The sequence below is a fragment of the Lissotriton vulgaris genome, chromosome 6 (assembly GCF_964263255.1).
Source record: "Lissotriton vulgaris chromosome 6, aLisVul1.2, whole genome shotgun sequence".
Lineage (NCBI taxonomy): Eukaryota > Metazoa > Chordata > Amphibia > Caudata > Salamandridae > Lissotriton > Lissotriton vulgaris.
In genome coordinates, this window is record NC_141694.1 from 491,694,617 (window position 1) to 491,712,246 (window position 17,630).

At 44.1% G+C, this 17,630-nt stretch overlaps 1 protein-coding gene across 13 annotated transcripts in view; it reads left to right on the top strand.

The window, feature by feature from the left end:
• The window catches only part of RIMS1 (regulating synaptic membrane exocytosis 1), a 1,970,833-nt gene that overhangs the window by 1,757,855 nt on the left and 195,348 nt on the right, over positions 1-17,630 (top strand). For all 13 annotated transcript variants that reach the window (XM_086926498.1, XM_086926484.1, XM_086926488.1 and 10 more), the window contains one exon: positions 14,256-14,491. In XM_086926498.1, the coding sequence (XP_086782624.1) occupies positions 14,256-14,491 (236 nt within the window). The remainder of the gene's footprint in view (positions 1-14,255; positions 14,492-17,630) is intronic.

The window sequence follows — 17,630 nt, forward strand, 5'->3', positions numbered from 1 at the left end:
TTGCCAGTCATCTCTTACTTTCACTGTAGTGCAAAGAGTTTGGTCCACCTGAGCTTTAGTTGGATGGTCGTTGTGGATAGCAGAGTCTTGGCATGGACAGGCCTGTTCGCGGTTTCAAAGACCCTAAAATGTCACAATTTCTCCTTTCTTCACAAAGTTCAAACATGCAGGCCCTGGGGGGTACCGCTTGGGATCAGAAACTCACTTTAACAGAGCCAGAAGGCCTCAGGCAGGTCTGTTGTGGCGGGTCAGCTGGGCACTTGCAAGGGGGCCGCTGGAGCTTGTTGTGTTTCTGTTGTTCAAAGCAGGAGGTCAGTCAGCTGGCCCTTGGGTACAATTCCTCAGACACCAAGAACGACTTTCCTACCTGCTCCCAATTAGAATGTATCTCCTGTTACATTTGATAACGTAACCCAATGTTATGAGAGATAGCTCTTGCAATAGTAAAAAACTAATTTGATAGTTTTTCTCTGCCAGGACTTGTAAAAGTGAAAAGTACATATCCAAAGTTTTAGATAAGGGACAAGTTAATGAAATGTAATGCTATTTTGTTTTTAAAAATCAATAAATAAAATTTAAAAAATACAATGCACCCTGCCGTAAGGACACCCTAGGAGTGATTTATATGTACTGAAAAGAAAGACTTCGACCTGGAAAAGGTTTATTTTGCCAAGTCGATATGGCAGTTTAAAGATAGCATACACAGGTTGCAATGGCATGCGTAACATATGGTTTTAAAGACTGCTTATTGGGTGACACAGTGAGTGCTGCTGGCCCTCTAGTAGTATTAAATGTATAGGCCTGGCATACATATAGTACTAACACTAGGGACTTAAATGTAAATTCAATATGCAAATCGGGTGTAAACCAATTGTACCATGTTTTAGAAAGTGAACACAAGCACTTTAGCGCTGGTTAACAGTGGTAAGGCAGAGAGAATCCAAATGTAATCAGAACACACGAGGGGTGAAGGCAAAACGTTTGAGGCTGGGCCTGCAGCGTGGGTGAAGTCCAACAGGTACCATACATAGATGTAGCTTTTCTGGGCTAAATAGCAGAGTTGTGCTTTCATTTGTGGCATTGCTTTTTAACTGGATCCTTGAGTGTTCTCTTTTTTTCTTTTGAGTAAAAGTGAGAACTTCACATGTTCGATATCTGTATGCAGGTGTGTCTGGTTAGGAATTTTTGAGATCTTGTGAGCATCCTTTCTGTTTGGTGGTTTCTAGGGTTGAGCCAGCATATTCCTATCCACTATCCATGATGTGATCAGTAAAATATTATTTTGCGTGTATTCTGTTAGTAGTAATCCAGGAGTACAGTGAGTGTCAAATGTTTATGCTTGGAAAATTGGTCAAAAGGGGCTTAATAAATTTATGGAAACTGATGGGAGCTAATTACTATTGTACATCATATGTGGTAAAGAACATGTGAATTTACAAATACCTAGACAGGTATGTAGTTTGCAAATGGAAGGGTAAGTCAAAATACTCCTTGGTATCTGTTAGATCATCTATACGTAGAATGTGAGGGACATATCTAATAAGGCCATCATCTCATAGCATGTAGTCTGTTTTTTACATTTAGAAGTAAGACTTTGGTAGCATGCCTTAATTAGAACTAGTTTGCTCATTGGGTAGTACATTTATATTTTGCAAGTTTTAGCCTATTTGTTCTGATGGATACTTCTAAACGTAGATTTTTCATAGTGTGAATGCTTCCAGGTGCCAGACTAGATCTGGAGTTTTTCCCAGGATTGCTCCTATGTGCCAGCAGGTGACGTCATGCAGCTCCTTTTCAACTTTGTCCCATCCATGAAGTGATGACAGAGCAACATATATTCACCACTCCTGTTTGCTGACATCAGCTCCTTTCTTTTGCTCCTTCGGATATCTATTCAGAGCTCGATCCCTTCACATTTTTTTGTCTGTTTGACAAATTTGTCTTTTAAATGTTCCTACAGTGTGCAAGGGAACATGTTCCCTCCAGAGACTACAGGATTTAAGCCTTGTAGGGATTGTCACAAGGAAATGTTAGTGACAGACCCACACAAGGTATTTCTCTTGCTCCTAAGGTCTTCGCATGACTCCAACTCCTACGGGGACCGCGTCTGGATGAATTCCAAGGCAAAGCAGCACTGCAAAGCCAAACTCTGTTGCCGAACATTGTTAAAAGTCATGTAAGGCCCTGTCCCAGTCAAGGACATCAAACCGTCCCTTTTCTCAAGGCTGTTTCCATGGAAGAACCTCTACATGCTCCAAGTCATCAGGTAGGTCTTAGGAAAAAAATAAACACGGGAAGTCAAAGCGTGACTCTGCCACATAACGCCACTCTGGTCCAGAGAAGTTGCAGGACCTTAAGGTGCCTCCTGATCGTCTACCAAGGAACTGATTCCACAGCTCATCCTGATGCAACCCACATTTCCATCTCCAGTGGCATCTCCACAACAGGTAGAGGCTTTCAAGGAAGTCCTGTTTTGCATCTTGAGCACCTCCCATTCCATCTGGCGTGCCTTTGGCTCCCAAGTATTTCAGGAGACATCCAGGCCGACTATCATCAGTGGATCTGTCCTCAACACCGTCTGCTCCTCTTGACTCTGCTGCAAGGTGTGCCCCTAACTCTAAAGCCGACTTGGTATCTAGCACCACAATCCATGCTAGTCACTGCCACGTCGATGTCTCTGGAAGAAGAACCCATTGTCTTATCAGATTTCAAGACAAACACAACACAACCCTGACCAAAGATGAACCCCCGGAACCTTTGGCGCAGCTAGTCCAACCTCCTTCTGACTCCGACAGAATACTTGCACAGCGTAGGATGCTTCACATTCCTTTTGCATCAGACTCCAAATACAGTCACTATGGGTATACAGCAGATGAAGGAGATGATGCAACCCATTATCTTCAGATAGCCAATGGGCTACAATCTTCCACGGACATAGAGTTGAACTCTCTTCCTGGCCCTTCCACAGAGGAATCATTTTATTTTTCACTGGTGATCAAACAGGCTGCTGATATTTGCTGTTTTTACTTTCATCATTTCTGTCGGTTCCCTGATCGACTTTTTGCACTTTATTTTATCATTTGATTTAATGGGTTATAGAGCGGAGTAGGAACTCCTCTTTTTGGGACACGGGTACTTTGCCTTGCTGTCTGTTTCCTTGTGAGGAGGAAATATGGCAACCCATGTCCTCGTGATCTCTTCCTCAAAATAGCACTGAGGCTGCTTTGCTTTAAGTGTCTGAATTTATCAAACTGTCTTTGGGCCAGGATGGGAATTTGGCATTGATTTTATTAGATCTTTCTGCGGTGTTTGATATTGTGTAGCATACACTCCTTTTGATGCCTTCATTCCTTTAGGGTAGGCAAGGTAACCCTAGACTGGATTAAATTGTTTCTTGAGAACAGATTACAATCTGTTTGGCTGGCCCCTTTTCCTCTGGGTCAAAGCCCCCCTCCATGGGAGTAGCTCATGGCCCCTCTGTGAGTATGACTCTTTTTAATGTCTATTTGGATCCACTTGCCTCATTAGTGGAATAATTTTATGCTCAGGTGACGCAGTATGCTGATGACACTCAGCTTCTCTCTTTTGGATAGGGGGTGGAAGTGAATTGTGGCTCTCTTAAGTCAAGCCTCCCTGCTGTTTTTGAATAGCTGCACCTGAACAACCTGATGTGCAAAATGGTCAAGATGGATGTCCTGTTATTTATGGTAGTTCAAGTTGACTAGTGGCCTCACTGTTGACCTAATAGGGCTCTATCTCTACCTTTTCCTTCAGCCTTGGCTAAACGCCCTGGGGTTAGATTTAACAATCTCTTATCCTTTTAACCACAGGTGTCTGCGGTGACTTGAGTCTGTTTTTTATTGTTTTGCTCTTTAAAGAAATGTGTATTCTTTTACCTTTGTCCTCTAGGAAAATGGTAATCCATTCCATCATTATATCTAGGCTGGACTTAGCTAATGTGCTAGATTTGGGCCTTCTGGATTATTTGATTACACTCTTATCGGACATACAGCTCCCCTTGCTTGAGTTCATTGCACTGACTACCCATAAAGAAGCAAATTCTTTACAAATCTCTTGTACTGGCCCACCAGGCCTTTTTCTTCACTGGCCCGCAATAGCTGGAAGCCAGATCGCAACATTAAACTCCTGCAAGAGCTCTGTGCTCTGCACAGGCTTCTCTTGCTGTGGTGCGAAGGGTGAGGTAGGTTCGAAGCTGTAGCCGCTCCTTCTATTTACTTGTTGTTCATGCCTGGAATAAGGTCCCATCTGAGCATCAATAATTATTTTTGGAATCTTCCTTCAGGAAAAAGCTTTAAACTTGGCTTTTTGCTCAGCCCTAATCGTTCTTTCTATATCCTATTGGTCTTTTAGAACTGGGGCACCCCTAGGAGCAGCTGTGTGCTTTACAAGACCCTGTCATTCATTCATTCATATTTTAAACCTACAACTTCGTCCATTGAAGTAAAGACTACTGTCCTGATGAAGGTCCTGCAACCTTGGTAGATTTCCTCAAAACATCTTTTCTCTTCCAATGAAGCCCTGACAGACACCCTAATCGACACTTAGCCCAAAACTAACACTTGCCCACCAATAAATAGGCAAGTCATCAGAAGACACTTGCCCCCCTAGTGTTTCTCCTTTCCTCATGCAAAACCCAGGCATCCACAAGTAGACTAAACCTAACTCATTCCCTACTAAGCCTCCTGAGAGGAAATCCAAAAGCATAGAGGCATTTGAGAAGATCATGTTTTCCTTGGCTAGCCTCACCCTGTACTCAGTTAATGCCGTATGCCTCCTGGGATCATACTTGCCTGCGTTATGTCTTGTGGGATGTGGTCAGCGAGATATTGCTGACAGTGACTGATGAATACCTCCCCAACCTTGCACAGATCATTTAAGACCATCAGGTTGCAACAAAGGAGGGCATTTACTCTGAGCTGGACACCACTGACTGTTTGGGCAGGGCAGAAGATATCAGTGTGGTGCTTTAGCAAAATGTGCTGCTGAGATTTACGGGCCTCTCAGGTGACCTTAAGGTGTCACAAATGGACATGCCATTTGATGGCGCCTGACTCTTTATAGTTAAGGCAGACACTGCCCTTGACCACTTCAGGCACTCGGGGCTCCATTCACTCCCTCTGGTGTCTGTGGCCATTCCGCAGTGTCCCAGCGTCTCTCCCTATTTGAAAAATTCAGAAGACAGCACCACGACTCACCTACACAGCAGCAGGCCTTCAGTGCCTTTCAAAGTCAAGGTTGAGGAGCTGTTCGACATGCCCAGGCCCTTAGGGGGAGTGCAATACTTAGTCCCTGACCTCTCCAGCTACCGCCAGCAAACTGCTTTACCATTGGCAAGTAGCTAATATGTTGGAGGCATGGTAAGGTATTACCTCCATGAGTGGTAGAGTATTACATCTGACAGATGGATGCTCTAGATAGTCAAACAAGGCTGTGCCTTGCTATTCCTCTCTGATCCCCCACATATTCCCCAACACCAGAGCAGCTGTTGGAGGACCATTTGTCCATTTTAAGGCGGAAGGTCGAGGCTCTTTTGAACAAAGGTGCCATCAAAAGTTTCAGCATTGGATACAGGGCCTGGATGTTATTCCTGTTATTTCTTGGTCCGAAGAAGGATGAAGGCCTTCATCCTATTTTAAATATTCATTCTCTCAATTTCTTCCTAAAAACTGACAAATTCAAGATGCTCATGTTGCCAAAGTTCTCTCTGTCCTTTGCAGTAGTGATTCAGAGGGATGTGGAAGTTTTAGACCTCCAACTCCTATCTGTTGAAGTCAAGACCAACGTCCTCACCGAAATCCTAAACCTGGACTGTCTTCCTCAGAACCACTCCTCCCCTTTAACAAGGCTTTTACTGACAGACTATTAGGCACTTGGGCCAAGCTACGCTATTTTCTGCCAGTCAATAGAGAGGGTTTCAGATGACCCAGACCTGCTCCTGGGTCCTGCCTTTCCCCCTACTCTTGAAAGCCTAGAGGTCCAGGCATTAGCAAGCAGGCTGAACACACATTCCTTCCCAATGATGCCTCCTGAAAAGGAATCTAAATGCATGGAAGCATTTGGAAGGTGAATGTTTTCTTCAGCTAGCCTCAACCTCGGGTCATTGAATCTGAGTTGTTTACTAGGACGCTATTCGCTTGGGTTATGGGACTTGGTTGGTGATGTCTTGCCATAATCCCTGAAGAATGCCGTAAAACTTTTGTGTGGCTTATACAAGATGGCCACGACACAGCAAAATGTGTCATCTGCTCTTGACTGGACACCACCAACTGCATGAGCTGGGCAATTGATACAAGCGTGGTGCTTTGGCACAATGTGTGGATGAGATCCATGGATTTTATAAGTGACTTACAGGCATCACTAATGGACTTGTCATTTGATGGCACCCGTCTCTTTGGAGAAAAGGCAGGCACAGCCGTGGACACACAGCTCACTCCCTTGGCCTTTCTGTAGCCATGTGGCAGTATCCCTGTCAGTTTCTACCCTTTCAAGGCTACAGAAGAGGCTTGGAGCAACATCATTGCCAAGGTCCACCTCCACACTTTAGAGGCCAGGAGTCCAATGGGCAATGTCTGTCCCTCAGGGGGAACATATTTAAGGTGTTTACCCTCTCAAGTTTTTTCTCAAAGAGAATAAGTTCAAGATGCTCAAGCTTGCCCCAAATCTGCCTTCACTGGATCTAGGTGAATGGATGATATCAGTGTACTTGCAGGCCACTTATTTCCACATATCTGTCCTGCAATACCACAGGCATTACCTTTGGTTCCAGGTGGGCCACAAGCAGGTCCAGTTTTGTGTTCTCCCATTCAGCCTCACCATTGTCCTGCAAGTGTTCTCAAAAGTGATGGTGGTGGCCACAGCACACCTTTAGAGGTTGACAATATCAATCTTCCAATACCTTAAAGAGTAGCTTTTGAATGTTAGCTCACCACAGATAGTCTTACACCACCTCCAGACGACAGCAAGCCTGCTCACATCTTTGGGGCTCTCAATCAATTTGCAGAAGTAATTCCGGGAAACTGTGACTCCTGTTCATTGGAGCTGTCCTGGATACATTGCACTTTCGAGCCTTCCCACCATCTCAAGGACTCCAGGACATTCCGTCTAGGATTCCAATATTTTATCCTCTATCCTGGGTCTTGGTGAGAATGGCTGTAAGGCTCCTTGGCTTGCTCGTCTCCTGCATCCTGTTTGTGAAACATGCCAGATGGCATAATTGGACTCTGCAGTGGAATCTGAAATCTCACTGGGCTCAGCACCAAGAAAACCTGTTAAATTCCATCCAGGTGTCAAAGGAGTCGGAGAAAGACCTGCAGTAGTGGCTGCTCAACCTCAATTGGACCGGTGGCTGACTCCTCTGCTTACCCCACCCTGAGTTGACGGTCATGTCAGATGCATTGGGGATGTTTGGGGAGGCACTCTGGGAGAGGTGAAGAACAGAGGGCTCTGATATCTAGCAGAGACCTGTCTCTACATACATTTGTTGGTGCTGCTGGGTATTCGCTTGGCACTTCCTTCCTTCCATCAAGGGGAGGCTGATTCGGATTCTCTTGTAGCGCACCACCAACCATATGGTATTGCAACAAGGAGGGTTGTGTGGGTTCCTGTTTTCTGTGCCAGGAGGCTCTACACCTCTGGAACTGGCTGAGTCATCAGAGCATCTCCATGGTAACCAACCACATTGCAGGATCTTTGACTGTAAGTGCAGACATACTCAGCCCGCATTGCCTAGCAGATCACAGATGGAAATTACATTCCAAGGTAACACAATGCGTCTTCCAGCAATGGTGAGAACCCCGCCTCAATCTTTTCAACACCACTAAGGACATGTAGGGTCCAAGCATTTAGGCTTTGGAGTTCCCAAGGAGACTCTGCCTCAGAGATGCTTTCTGTCTAGTGTGGATCTTGGAGCTCCTATATGCCTTTTTGGTTGTACCTCTTGCCCAAAATTTTGAAGAAGATCAGAAACACCCTGGCCCAAGTCATCTTAGTAGCTCCGGAGTGGGCCAGGAGAGTGTGGTACCTGGAACTTCTGGCCAAGAGCATCTGTCGCCTGATCAGGCTACCACTTCGGCAGTATCTTCTGTTGCAGCAGCATGCCAGAGTCCTACACCCAGGCCAACACAACCTACACCTCGATGATTGCTGATTGAGTGGTGACAGAGGACAGCTTTCAGCCTCCCTTCTGCTTTCAGCCTCCCTCTCATGGTAGTGGGTTCAATCTTGGTGGCCAGATGGCCATCCACAAAAACATTTATGCTGGACAGTAGTAGATGTTTGTGGCTTGGTGCATCTCTGGGCAGATAAAACCGCTACAAGTCCAATTGTCAAATGTGTTGGTATTTATTCTAACTTTGGGCCAGCATTGTCTTGTTTTGGCTATGGTTAAAAGTTATTTATCTGCCATGTAGGCCTTTCTGTTTTTACCAGATCAACCATCATTTTTAAACCACCTGTTGTGAAACCTTTTCTGAAATGATTGCTCCGTATTTACACCAAACCTTTTTTGATACCACACTGGTACCTTAATTTGGTCCCCAAATACTCGAACTTGAAATGTATTTTAGTGTTTACGGCTGACAATGCAAACCATAGCTTCTTTTCACACAAAGAAATATACAGACAGTTAAAAATAGAAATAATAAAAAAAATATTACTCTCCAAACAAGACACGTTAATGCAAATCTTGCCTTTTAAAAGCTTGTTCTTAATACAGCTTGCGAGGATTTTGCTTTGACCCATGGTGCTCTTTAATACAGGATGGAGTATTTATGTTAATTTTCTACTTTACCTTGAATTGTTCTTCGCAAATGGGTGTAAAACTTACAGTATTTTATTTTTCTGGAGTGTCGACCAAAAGCCCCAACTTTTCTCCTGATGCAATGCACTTTGTTTTGTCATGTAATCCGAATAGTCGCTAAGGAGGAAAAAGATTTGTTCATCTGGGTGGTCGAGCTGTTCTCTGCTCAGTATTGTGTTGATTGTGTTTGGCCTTATAGAAATGCGCATGTTGCAGTTCAGCAAGAAGCGTTTCATTTCCGCTCTAACTCCACCCAGGCATTTGTTTGAGGTTGCTGGCTTTCTTTTGCTCGAGATGTCATTTAGCAGTAAGCATCAAACTCTCTCTCGAGCAAAAAGCCTCCTCTCTCTTTCATTTTATATCAAGATGAGGTATTGATGTGCACTGTGTGAGGGATCATACATGCCGGAGTGTCTACTAATAGAGACTATTTCAAGGGTTCCAGGTTTCTGGTCACTTGCCAGACTTGAAAATTGTTAATTGACAATGAAATTTATTTTCAGTTTTGACAGCAAATCCAGGTTGCCAAGAACGGGGTAGTACCATCCAGAGTCTCATAGCATTGCAAAAGACAATGTTCTTAGTGAAATTATCTTTCCAGGTCAGTCAATCAAACTGTCACGTGGTGCTCAAAATCATATTGGCCCATATTGTATAGAAGCCATCTAGCAGCTGGCTTCACATACTTGATATCTACCCCATTTGAGCCAATTCCAAGCTATCATCTGCATCCTTTGACTCTAAAAACAGTCTTTCTCATAGCAATAACATCAACTGTGTGAGATGCAAGCACTGTCTGTCCAACTATCATATACCACATTTTTCCAGAGAAACTGGTGCTGCTGACTAGACTGGCAATTCGGCCCTTGTTTGCTGTATTTTCATATCAAATCTATCCATCCCCCTTCTGGCTTTCATTGCTCCTCTTCGTTTCTTGAAAGAGGAAGATTGTTAGACCTGTCTGACTTTTTGCATAGTCCCTCCAATTTATTATTTATTTTGTCCCCTTTTTGCCCCTCATACCTTTATTAATTTTTGTGTCCACTAGCTTTTTCAAGGTGTTGGTCAAGGGGATAGGTGTTCTTTCACCCTCATAGTTTTTCACCTCAGGCCTAGAGGCCTTTTCTGACAGGAATAGTTGGAGTTACAAAATGGTGGCTACCAACTGTCCCAACTGTCATACCCAGAACCTGTCCCATAGGATAGAATAGGGCATTCCAGAACCTTCTGGTCCCTTCTGGACCTCTGAGGGTCAGCCTATAAAAGGCGGAATGCTGGTCAGCCATTTTGTCTTTCCAGAGAGGGTCAGCTGGAGGACAGGCTGTAGCAGAAGGTGGGGGTAGGATAGTCAAAGGGTTGACCTATTGATTCACCACCCTTCGTCCCTTGGGTTACTTGACTTGTCCCCGCTGTATGGGATTACTGGAGACCCTGGGTGCCTGACAAACCCCTAGTCTGGAAGTAAGGGGTGTGAGTAGGAGAAGGAGACTGCAGTGCTGTGGAGCGCAGTCCTCTGCCCAGTTGGAGAGACTTTGAAAGAGTGCCCCTTTATCACCAACCCCTGCCCAGCACCGAGGGTTAAAAGGTCCCTGAAAAGGATAGAGAATAGGAGCTGACACGTGAAGAGATCTAGCTCTATTCCCCATCGCCTTGGGTGAAAAGTAGGCTATTGCCCTTGTGACCCTGAGGGTCTTTACCTGACACGCAGTTGGCAGAACTCCATTTCCACTCGGGAATCAGAGGAAGGAGAGGGGTGCCGGTTTCTTAGAGGCAGCACTGTTTTCGCCGTGTGCAGGACCCCGGGGGCACCGGCCGCGTTGTTGTGGTGATGCCACTGACCTAGAGAGAGAGGGCTGGCTGTAAGAAAGTCGGGCGCTATCGCGCATGCCCTAGGCGGATCCAATTCTCTTTACCAGGAGGGATCTTGGAGTGAGCAGGCCCGTGGGGAAGCCACTGTCAGCGTTAGGCGGCCGAGGCAGACTCCGGACTGGTGCCGCTAGTCACCCGCGCATGCGCGGAAACACCACTGCAGGAGATACGACGCGGACTGCCTGAAGAGAACTCTTCGAGGGAGCGGGCGGGAAGCGAGCCCCGTCGCTTCTCCGCTCAGGATACCCCTTTTCTCTGCCAAAGCTCCAACGAGGAGGAGCAGATTTGAGCAGGGGAGGAGGGGCGAGGGATTACAACGAGCGCTGGTGAAGGTTGGTGATTTCCACGCTTGCCGGATAGCATTGCAGGCCTGTGAGAAGGGGACCCAACTAAAAAGAAGTAAGGAGGTTGTGAGGGGGTCGTTGGAGGCCATAGAGACCTTCAGGGGAATTCAGACTTCCAGTTGGCCAAGCAAGGATTGGGCTGGTACTGGGGAGTGCTATCCAGCTTCTTACAAGAAACCATTAAGACAACATTTTTAAAGCAGGATGTTCCCCTTTTGATGACTAAAACTACTCCTTACTAATTCCTCCCCTCTTACTTTTGTCAGCTCTGGTGAGGAGCTTATCTAGAAGCCACTGAAGTGAGAAAGGCTCACCAATTCTTTTGGTTTAGTGGTGAAGAGGGTAAATGAGTAAACCGTCTCTAGTGAAGTATAGAAACTGCTTCTTTTAGAGCTACTGTACTGTGATGTGATCTTATAAAACCAAATAGAGTGACTATTCTGACAATTTTGAGGAAGTTGCAAATCCTATGACTGAATGTAAAGTGTAGTAAATTGGAAAACTGTTTAATGTAAAGATTTGGCAACTTTTAGAGTGTTTCAATTTTCATGACAAACTGTGATGTGTTAAACTGAGATTTCAAAAGACAAAAGAGCAAAGATTATTTTTATAAACAGGCTCGTATTTTTCCAACATTGGTGTAGTGTCATTTTTTGGTGTTATTGCGTTAATTTACTGCTGGGTAGTTTGCAACCTTCACACATGTGCCTCTAGTGAATGTGACTTACCCTAGGCCAGGCTACCCTAGGTGACCTGACATCCCAGGTTCCAACAAAGATGTACTCCATTGTTTGGATCCCAAAAGAGCTGTGAGCTTTCACATCGGTTGCACCTAGGAACATTGGGTGAACAATCAGCTCTTTATGGGGTTTGTTGGGGTAAAGAAGGTTAGTGGCAGTCAGGAAAAGGACCATTTCATGGGAGATTGTCTTCTGCATCACAGTCTGGTACGCATTGGCCAACAAGAACGCCACAGAGGCCTGAATGAATCATTCACTAGGGCTAAGGCTTCTATTAGTGCGTTGACATGCAGAGTGCCTGTTCTAGACAATTGTCAGGCTACTACATGAGCAACAGCTCACACATTTACAAAGTACTACCAGCCGCGGCCCGTGGAGGGAGTTGCAGTGGGGCAGAGAGGCAGGGCGAGGAAGGGGCAGGGTTGGGGCTACTAAAAAACGGCATATGGATAGTTGGAGGTAAGACAACAATTTAATTAATAAAACGAATTTCGTAGCGCCCGCTGCATCGCATTTTGCAATGCAGGGCACGCTACGAAATTCGTTTTATTAATTAAATTGTTTACTTATCTCCAATTATCCATATTCCGGTTATTAGCACCCCCCACCCTGCCCCTCCCCTGCCCCGTCTTTCTGCCCCACTCAACCCCCTCCACGGGCCGCAGCTGGGTACTACTTTCTTGAGGGCCAGGTCCATCAGGAGGGACATATTGCCTGTTCAGTCCTGCAGTATTTTTTGATCTGAACCATTCCACAAACCCACTACTTTAGGAGGTATGTTCTGGTATCTATGCACAAGGTGAGGAATCTGTAGTTATAAATATTCATCAGAGGAACAAGTTCCTTGCCTTCAGTAACACCCTTTCTGGTGCATACTCTATCTAATTACAAATTAGTCACTGACCCTCCCACCTCACCTGTAGGATGTACTCTTTTCTCTATCTTAACACCTTGGCTGCTAGGGATATTTTTATCCAGCGCTGGATTCTCAGATTTATCATTGTTCATGACGAGCTCAGCTCGTCATCAGCACAGCTCAACTGTGCCTCATGACGAGCTGAGCTCGTCATGAGCATCGAAGGGGTTAAACCTGTCCCAAATTAGAAATCTGCACGCTGTCAAACCTGATCAACCAATGGCTCTGCATCCAATGGTGCGGACAGAGATCAGAAACATAGTTATAAGGTGGTGATTACATAGGGCTCCATGGTCACTTCCTACACAGGACAGAGTTGATGCCAAGCTGCAAGGCGCCACCTACTGGTATGAAAAGAAATTGCTAAAACAAATTCCCCAGATCAGTCTGGTGCCTGATGGTATTCATAAGGCAAGCAATCTGCGGTTAGAAAGAGTACCTACCAGAAAGAACGTTACCAATGGTAAGTGAATAGTTCTTATTGTTTAGTGGTTTTGGTAGACAAATAAAGCTAGAAATTGTAGATATGTTGCTGCTGGAGAGAGTGTTCTGTTTAGTTCTGAAATAATGGATGAACGCTGCTCTTTATTTTCTGTTAATTTTAGGAGGGTATGTTTTTTCTGGGCAGTGAATGACGCAGTTATGGTTTTGATGCTTTTAGTAGCTTTGGGACGTCAGTTAGTGACTGGTAAGGGTCTGCTCCTTGGTTTAGGTTCACTTTTATCTAATCCCTTTTGCACTGTGTTATGGTTTGTTGTTAGTTTGAAGTTACATGCATGTTTTACTTGGTTGTTTGAAAATGGTAGCTCTTACTGCATACCTTGCCAGTTTTCAAGTGTCCCAATGAGGACATCTGAAAAGGAATGTCTAGTGGACTGTGATGCCACTAGGTACTGCGCTTTTTCCCCAGAAAACCAAACCCTGTTATTCATGAAATACATGACTTGCCATACACACCAAAGGATCGAAGATACAATTGTACCTACAAATACTATAAAGAAGCGTGAGTTCATTTTGTATAAATGAAAATGTGCTGTGCACACGTCAATATATTTAGTATGTTTCCCAACTTTAAACATTTAAATAATTAGTATTTACTGTCCCTTAAATGCATTTATGTATGATTAATATTTGACATATGGCTTATCAAGCACGCATATTAAGGTGTGTGTATGGACAAGCAAATCATACCTATACATGCAATATTTATATCAGTACAGTATTAGTAGTATACATCAGTACAATGCAGTGTCCAATCTGAACATGCACGTGCATTCTTATGCATTTAGATGTTTTGTTTTTTATAGATATAGTTAAACATTTAGGTATTTATATATGTGTGTTTATAATTTGGACAACAACAGGATATACTTATGCGTTGTAAAGTGGAACAACAACTAATTCACTAAGAGATGATTATAAACTTGCTCTACAAATTAGGGTATTCTAATATGTATCATGTGCGTGCTCCTTAAATTTACATTTTAATCGCTGCCTTGAGCACTGTGGGTTTTGAACTGCAAACACTAATTGATATGCACATATATATTTTTACTTCATAACTATAGTTCGTTTACCCCTAAAATGCAAAGCAGACGGATGGGGACTTCAGGGAGAACCATCACCAAGAGCACAAGTGTAAGTGGAGAGATTTACAAGCTGGAACACAACGATGGGAGCCAATCAGACACAGCCGTCGGGACAGTTGGATCAGGTGGGAAGAAGAGAAGGTCGAGCTTGAGTGCCAAAGTGGTAGCCATAGTATCTCGCAGAAGTCGAAGCACATCCCAGCTCAGCCAACCCGGTAAGTGAAGCAAATAATCCATCTCTTTGCAAGAAGCAGACTACCTGCACGGGTGATGACCGAGAAGGCATTCACTGAAGGCGCTCAGTGCAGTACCAGGCAAGTAAGAGTTTAAGAACCATTTCTCTCTCCTAGTATAAAATATTGTCCTGTGGTATTTTTATGGCTTTTAAGACCAGCTGCCTCCCTTTCGTTGGTATCATGTATTCGACTGAGCTCTACGTGTGTATCTTTATATCTATATCAATCTATCCAGCTTTACCTTTATCGCAATATCTAGCTATCTAGACACATACACTCACATCTTCATGCAGGTTTTGATGTGCATTTCTATGCAATTAGTTTCATAGAAGTCACAGAATATGATTTACGTAAACAGTGTGTGTTTTCATGCTTCTCTAATCAAGCCAATTATTATTTGGTTATATCATGCTACTTCACCTGTGCGTGCCAGGTTTTAATGATTGGATGTAAACTTACGTAAAATATCTTTAGAGTTCAATAGAATGTTAGTATGAATGCGACCTTCAGCACGCTCAGCCAACTTAATGCCCGGCATGTTCCGTGCAAGAATGGATTTGACTTTTTTTTTTTTTAAGAGAAAAATAAAGAAGAGTGCATTTCCTTTGAAAAACATTCATAAATGTAGGTCAATGATTTTGACTAAGTAAAGAGAGAAGCTAGTATCTCATCATAGTCTTTAGAGGTTTCATTTCTGTCTGCTTCTTACAAATATGTTAAAAGCCTGATATCTTTGCTGCCCGAAGCAAAAGAGAATGTATAGAAAGAAGAAAAGAGGGCAAAAACGTAACGACGGCTTTAAAAAAAGTGGTTTGAGGCTGGCATACTTTTGTATGGTATTATTAGTCGAGAATATCCACCGGGGACGGTGAGTACAAATATTTTGCACAACTATATAGATCATTAAGGGCTTTTCCTTCTTTCTAAAAACAAGTTTAGCGCAGCAGTGAAAGAAAGCTATTTGTGTCGATATTTTACGCGTTTACAAATATATTAATTGTAATATGTACCTACATCTCGCTGTATGGATACAGATTGAAGAATCGCGAGTTAAAATATGCATTTGGGTCAAGTCCTAGCGTTAGTAGGATCATTTGAAGTACAGAATTGCAAGTCATGATAATTCTCTGCTGCTTAGAATTTAAATAGGCCATTAATATTCTGTCTGATTATTCTGAGTTGAAGAGGCTCTTTTCTAAAGTGGGGTGCAATCATCTTGATCCAGCCAATTTTGTTCTTCTTTTATTTTTAGGACATTTATGTAAGACAAGCCTAAGAAGAAATTTCAGATGATTAATGATATTAAGTGAAAGTATATTGCTTATTAAAAAGTAATTTTCTGCTAAAAGAGTTACTAAAATTGTTTTGCTAGAATTTGTCTGTTGAAAATTGTGTACTAGTATGTAACATGCTTATGCATAACCCACAAACTTGTTTCTGTTCAATTGAGCAGAATAGCTTTGGTGGAGTATCTGTTTTGTGGCACTCAGATGTGCTATCAGGTATGGGAGACAATGGACATAATACATCTTTAAAAATATATCTTTCTCTTTGGTCCTTAATGAAAAAGCTCAACCAGTGCTATGTCCATCTCTCCTCTCGGTGGCAGTGTCTAACAGAAGATGCATGTTTGCATGTCCCTTTGGAGCAGTAGCATCCTGTAATCCTTGCCAGGTAACAGTCTGTGAATTTGGCCATACCATGACCCTGCCTCAGAAAACCAGACAGAGGGTGGAGACTGTTGTGAACTAATGTTAAAAATCTTGGCAATTCTCACTACCGTTCCTGCTTTGACAGAAGCTGGTACCACTTGTTCAAAATAATGAGTTACATTAGTTAGAAGTTGGGATATGATACAATTTTGTTTTATCTTAAAGTCACCTACAGATTAGGCTACAGTTGTTGATGACTTTATGGATTGATCTCTACACACCCTAGAGCCTGTTTTCGAAAGCCCAATGTTTGTCAAGTCAAGTCAAGTCAAGTTTAAATTTGTATAGCGCACTACTCACCCAGAGGTTCTCAAGGCGCTTGAGGGAGGGGGGGAACTTTACTTATCGAATATCCAAGTTTTTAGTTGTTTTCTGAAGGAGAGGTGGTTCTGTGTAAGGCGGAGGTGGGTGTGGAGGGAATTCCAGGTCTTGGCCGCTAAGTAGGAGAAGGATCTTCCTCACATGGTGGATCTTTGGATGCGTGGAATTGCGGCGAGGGCTTGATTGGACGATCGTAGTTGACGGGTGGGGGTGTAAAAGGACAGGCGCGTGTTGAGGTATTCGGGTCCTAGGTCGTAGAGGGCTTTGTGTGCGTGGGTGAGGAGACGGAACGTTATTCTCTTGTTGACTGGGAGCCAGTGGAGGTCTTTCAGGTGACCGGAAATGTGAGCTTGGCAGGGGATGTCTAGGATGAGTCTGGCTGAGGCGTTTTGGATGCGTTGGAGTTTTTTCTGTAGTTTGGCTGTGGTTCCGGCATAAAGGGTGTTTCCGTAGTCCAGTCGGCTTGTGACCAGTGCATGGGTAACCGTCTTTCTTGTTTCGGTGGGGATCCAACGGAAGATTTTTTTGAGCATACGTAGGATGTTGAAGCAAGATGATGAGACGGCGTTGACTTGTCTGGTCATATAGAGGGAGGAGTCCAGGATGAAGCCCAGGTTACGTGCGTGGTCCGTTGGTATTGGTGCGGATCCCAGGGCCGGTGGCCACCATGAGTCGTCCCAGGCGGAGGGGGATGATCCTAAAATGAGGACTTCTGTTTTGTCCGAGTTCAGTTTTAAACGGCTGTTCTTCATCCACTCGGCTACTTCTTTCATCCCTTCGTGTAGGTTGGTTTTGGCGGTGTTTGGGTCTTTGGTGAGGGAGAGGATCAACTGGGTGTCGTCTGCGTAGGAGATAATGTTGAGGTTGTGTTGGCACGCGATGGATGTGAGGGGACTCATGTATACGTTGAAGAGGGTGGGGACTGAGTGAAGATCCTTGTGGTACGCCGCAGATGACTTCGGTGGCCTCTGATCTATAAGGGGGGAGGCGGACTCTCTGGGTTCTTCCGGCGAGGAACGAGATGATCCAGTCCAATGCTTTTCCTTGTATTCCGACGTTGCTGAGGCGTTGTATAAGGGTGCCAT